At 33.8% G+C, this 6,068-nt stretch overlaps 1 protein-coding gene across 2 annotated transcripts in view; it reads right to left on the reverse strand.

The window, feature by feature from the left end:
* The window catches only part of LOC138714833 (RUS family member 1), a 26,279-nt gene extending 21,290 nt beyond the window's left edge, over window positions 1-4,989 (reverse strand). Inside the window, exons 1-2 of one of the 2 annotated variants that reach the window (XM_069847011.1) lie at window positions 4,741-4,989; window positions 2,161-2,318 (exon numbers count right to left, since the gene is read on the reverse strand). In XM_069847011.1, the coding sequence (XP_069703112.1) occupies window positions 2,161-2,318; window positions 4,741-4,813 (231 nt within the window). In that variant the 5' untranslated portion in view covers window positions 4,814-4,989. Of the gene's footprint in view, window positions 1-2,160; window positions 2,319-4,088; window positions 4,105-4,740 lie in introns of those variants that run through there. The other variant, XM_069847012.1, reaches the window with a different exon arrangement.
* Window positions 4,990-6,068: the final 1,079 nt, after the last annotated feature.

Below are 6,068 nucleotides of genomic sequence, written 5' to 3' on the forward strand. Positions count from 1 at the left end.
GCTGTGTGGTAATAATTATTAAATACTTTCAACATCTGACGTCACTTGTTCTCACTGCTTAGGACCAGCAAGTGAGGAGTGACATCACACTATTATTGGACGAGTTCACTTAGACAAGGAAAATATGGGAGCAAACAGAAGTCCTTTTATGGGTTAATAAAGTAAACTATAATAATAATAATAATAATAATAATAATAATAATAATAATAATAATAATAATAATAATAATAATAATAATAATCCGTGGCGCTACAGCCCGTGAAGGGCCTAGACTGACCAGCCAGCTGCTGGCCTCACGCCCACATGCCGAAGCAGAGGTGGACGATCATCCAACCAGAATGGAGGTATCGTGTGGTTAGCACGATGATCCCCCCAGCCGTTATAGCTGGTATTCGCAACCGGATTTCACTACCTATCGTAGCTACAATAAAGTGAACTAACCTCTGAAATGAACGAACCCATCATGTATGCAAATGTAACAGTTTTGATGATAGGACACAATTCCTTCACACAACACTACACTATACTCTTCATCCTTCACAGTGTCAATTGCTAAAGCTACGAATTCCCTCCCCTTTCATATCAGAGTTGCTAACAAGGGAAGGGTTTCGGCTCGAACAGGAATTTCGTATCCAAAATTTGTATACAGGCCCATCTTTACATCTCTGTAAAGCTCCCAAAAGCATTCGTTTGTGTAATGTGTGGTTTGTCTGTTAGAGCACTGTACAAGTTGAGGGATGGGGAGAGCACTGCACAAGTTAAGGGGGTGGACAGCTGACCCGTAAGCCTAGCCTAGCCTAGAAGCTAGTGCGAGTGGTAAAATGTCTAAAGCCCTTTTAAGAACATTTTTCTCCAACGTTCTGTCTGAAAATATTGCAGCTAATCAAAAGTGTACATTGTTGTGTGAGTCACTGAATGCGCACAAGGACGCAACCTTAATAAATGAATCATTCCAAGGCTAGGACATAGAATGTATGATCATTCCACCTAAAAAAGCTAAATATATCCAGCCTCTGGATATCTATTTCCTTAGACAATACAAAATATATGCTTGGAGGATACCAGATTACATAAGGACTCTTGCTGAGAATCCAGAACTTAACTTGGGAAATCGAGTGTTTATAATGCAAATGCACTCTGTTATTCATAACCAGTTGTCTGCTCCAATATACTGCCCTATGCTTCAGTATTCCTGACAGTCAACTGATTACGTGAATCCTAAACAAGTCTCAGACTTCAAAAATGTAATTCAGGTGGCATTTGATTTTTCAGCAATGGAGTGTGATTCAGAAGATTTTCAGGTGTTGCTTTTGCGTGTTGTGCTTATTGCTCTGCTCCATGCTGTTTCATGCATTTTATAGAGAATCTTCATGTACATTTTTAAAGAAGTGTATTGACCAATACCAACCAAACGGAGAGTTACACAAATGAATGCTTTTACGGTCTTCATCACCATTGTGAGGTAAGCGTCTGTACAAATTTTTAACCAAAAATTCCTGTTCGAGCCGAAACCCTTCCTTTGTAAGAGCTGTCAAAATTAAGAAAGAAATTATTGAAAATTCGTCTGTTAAACAATCAGACACCTATCTTTAAATGTAAAATACGATTTGACGATTTGTCTACTCAAACTTTCATCTCCTTTCTCTTTTATTAATTTTACTATTTGTGCGAAATTATTAGGCTTACTATAGTTAATATTACTAACACTATCATTTACTTCTTAGTCTAACTTATATTCTTAGGTTAAATGCTTTACTTAAATCTTTTCATGCTATTACTATCTTGTAAAATCATTTTATTGCATTTATTTTAGTTTACTATATTATATTTTATATTGTTTGTAGTAGTCAGTTCTGACTGAGTGGATGAGAAGGCCTGAAGGCCTTAACTCCACCAGACAAATAAATAAATAAATATGTATATAAATAAATAATTAGATAAGCACATAAATAAATATAAGTAAAAACTAATTACCACAACAACAGCACACTGAAATAAATGTTTCACGCAATTATAGAATTTCTATGAATCCCCCGACACTTCTTTATATTTCTCTATATGCTACGGAGATCTGTGTGAGAATGTTTCGACATAAGCTCATTACTAGCTTCCTCGCTCCTTGAACCTTGTAAAATATTTGCTACTGGTATGGAACGTACCTGTAATGTATCCCAAAGTTGATATCTATAATAATCATCACTGACACTGTCTGGATATCCTTGAGGCAAAAACACTTGACGGAAGAATTGTATTATACTTTCCAGAAATGATGTTGGTAGTGTTAAAGAAGAACTAAGTCTTACAAGTGTAGTCTGATCTGTAACAAAAATTAGTAAATATACTGCATTTTAAGTATATGAAATTGTTAAATAAAATAAATGTTGCTAATAAAATGTACGTTAAAATTATAATGGAGAATAAATATTAACGAATATGTTGAATGTGAAGATCAAATCAGATTCAGTAAACTCTTCTGCACTGTCATAATTCAATGGATGGCCCAAAAATGAAGAGATACTTAATTGTCTACCTATTTCTTTATTACTTGGAGACTTCAAGGAAACATTTTACTAGAATGGAAAGCAGTTATCGAAAGATATCTTACACATTAAAAGCCAATTACACACAGAAAAAAAAATTTGGAATGTTACTGGAGTAATTGAATATAATCACCATAGGAAAGGGTAAGTCATTTAACACAGTCTGAGTGTTCCAACAGTTCAAACATTTTTTTTTTTTTTTTTTTTCCTTTTCCATAACATATATAATACGTACAACCCTGAATGAAAACTCTGCAGCTCTGAGACAGAATACCAGTATAATTTATTCACCAATGAAGGTTACAGGCTTTTTCTTTCCTAACTTCCACTACAGACTCACCCTAAGTACTTACATGATGCATTTAAACAAATAGAATGGACATGTGAAATTAAGACTACTGCTGAAGAGCATGAGTGAAGAAATATTAACTATTTGTGATTTCCATGGGAGAGGTAGACTAATTTAATGCGAAAAGCTGTGTAATGAGGAAATACCTCATCATAGGCATTTTACAAAACAAAAATTATTGCATCATTTTGTTTATTTCGGTTTGTAAACATTCTACAATACAAGAATACCTATATTGTATCGTATCATTTTATTTTGAGATGAAGTACAGGTAGAGGTAAAAACCGAAGTGAAGGTAAAAATTGTACATAAAAGGAAAGTAAAGGGCACGGTTCATCTTAAGAGAAAGAAGAGAAGCTGAAGATTAAACTCTATTATGATATATAAAAAAGCTTACTATAAAAACAATACCAAGTTTTTCTTTGTCTAGATTTCTACAAATATCTGAACTTCAAAACACGAAGTGATTTATAGGCACCTCTTTGATTAACAATATGCAATCTTCGCATGTAAGAAGCTTCATTTTTATCTTTATTTCAACATAGTTTCTTTCCAAGAAATAAAATTAACATTTAACAACGTTACAGCATTAAAGCTTGTCCTTGATACAGGCATTTCGAGTTTCAATTGTTTCATATTGAGGATGTCCTCCAGACAAAAGACTCGTCAAATGCATTAATTTCTATCTTATAACAAGAATCTATGTTAAATAGGTAGACTAACTGCAGTGGTGTAAGAAGAGAGGAGAGAGAACATCTAAGTATTAACATAAAGTCAACAACAACCTGTTAGTTCCTTTCTGTTCTTATCTTAAAAGCAAGTTTTCTCCACAGTGGAATTTTATATGACTCACAAATCAAGACTTACTCTGAAGTATGTTAAGCACTTATTACATTTAGCAATAAATTCGATTATAAGATAAAACCGAGGTGGAAAACTATTTAGACAATTAAAACGATAAAGTCAGCACGGTTGGGTTTTTTCTGAGGTTTTCCTCTGCTGGAAGGCAAATATCAGGTAATTCATGGCAAATCCTCGGTTTCATTTTGAGTAATTGATACAGCTTTATTAAATAACAGATTGAAAATGATAAAATGGAATAAATCAAAGTTCTATGCTCTTGACTGTACTATTGAAAAATGTGTTTTCGATAGCAAGTATGTAGAGATCTAAAATTAGCCTACAGAAAGTTACACACCTCAGCAAGAACAAACTGAAGTAAGTTACTTATTATAAATTAGAAAAGCTCGAGACTACTCAGTAAGAATCATCTAGGTGCACATATCCTCCAAACGTGTGGTGCAGGGTGAATATATTATTGTTGTGCAAATGTAATAATGATGTGTGGTCCAGGGCGAATATATCGTGATTCGCTTGTCTCTCGAAGTTGGCTAGGTCTACATTGTTTCCCATTGTTCACTTTCGCTCAGAACGGCACGGTTTGTCTGATGTGACGTAAGAAACTTAAGTTTCACGAAACATAATTTGACAGCAAATTAACATGATAAATGTTCAAATTCTCGCTCTCCATATAAGTAAACATAATAGGCCTATTCTTTCTTATTCGTAATAGCGAAAAAAATTGGAAATTGTGTGGTCGAGCTCAAGACACCATCGCCGGATTTACATCAAAGACAAATTCCATTTTTTTGTGTCAATAACCTAGAAATCCATGAAAAACATTAACCGGTCTAAAAAGACTATTCAAATAAGAACTTTTCTACACAACTGAATTACATTTTTCTACAATGTAAGTGCAAATCAATGGCAAATATATGGTCCGTATATACGCCCAACTATAGACATTAATACTTTTTTTATTTTTAAATGTGTGAAAATCTACAACATACCAGGTGGTTTCACATATACAATTCTTCTACCGAGAGCGCCATACTGTTCACGATAGATTATTTGTTGTGACATTTTAACATAAATTACAGAACTTTTAAAAGTAATTTAAAGTTTTCTTTTTTAAAGACTATATGTGCCGAATCGCTTCAAATTTTCGACGTGTCAATACGTGTCAAACGACTTGTGCTACATAATAGACTACACCAGTATAAACAATAAACAGCTGGAAATAGTTGAATTACGGCCATATTGTAACTTTGAAACATAGATGGCAGACATATCGCTAACTCACGATCATTGGCAAGCCATAGTTCTGTCATAGCCGAACAAAGATTACGTCTATTTAGAAGGTATATATTATGATCATGTACAAAACAGTAAACGACAAATTTGGGAAAAGAAATTGCTTAATATGACAGATGACATTAAAGTAAATTTGTAGCATATGCGGATACAGAGGAAGGCGGAAAATAGGAAAGATTGGGAAATGCTGGGTTTGCAGCGAGAGACCTGCTCTTGGACAGAAAACTATGAATGAATGGATTGATTGATTAATGAATTAACGAATTAATCAATTAATTAATGAATTGTATAATTATATAATTACTATGAAAGTGCCAGGAGGTTTGAGGAGATCCGTATGATTGCGCGTAATGTCTTTCCAGAGGCTAATGGAATAAATAGGCTACAATTATTATTATTATTATTATTATTATTATTATTATTATTATTATTATTATTATTATTATTCAAATAGAACGTCCGGTACTATTAACAGAGTAAAGAATTATTTTTGAGCCACATACAAAATTAGCAATTAACTGATATACCTACTGTATATGTAAGCACATTACAGTATTCCGTAAATAGTGATATATTTTTTTATTCATAACATAACTATGTGAATAATGCCAATCTTGTATTAATTTTCTATAGTTCGGCATGTATTGTGTTCGCGTCTATTTCGCGTCCCTGTCAAAGCAAGACTGAATGTCATTAATTTTGTTAAATATATTGCATACTCCCCCTTCCCAAATGGATTATTGTAAACTCTTTCAAGTAGGCTATGTAGGACTATGTATGCGACTTTCATTTTAACGGGCTCGTTCACATTGTCGAGTTTATCGGATATGAAGGAATGCTTAAAGTGGACCGGTATGAGCAGGGTAAGCATTCGAAACTTAGGAAACGAGCCGGTATGACATACTGTTAGCACAGTCTACTACATACAGTCACGAAGCTCAATACGTAGTAAATATGCAAACATTAGGTAGTTGCTCACCACTAGGATCGCTAATATCGCCTCATTACAGGCAATGCAAAATAG

This window comes from Periplaneta americana, chromosome 15 (assembly GCF_040183065.1).
Source record: "Periplaneta americana isolate PAMFEO1 chromosome 15, P.americana_PAMFEO1_priV1, whole genome shotgun sequence".
NCBI classification, from domain to species: Eukaryota; Metazoa; Arthropoda; class Insecta; order Blattodea; family Blattidae; genus Periplaneta; species Periplaneta americana.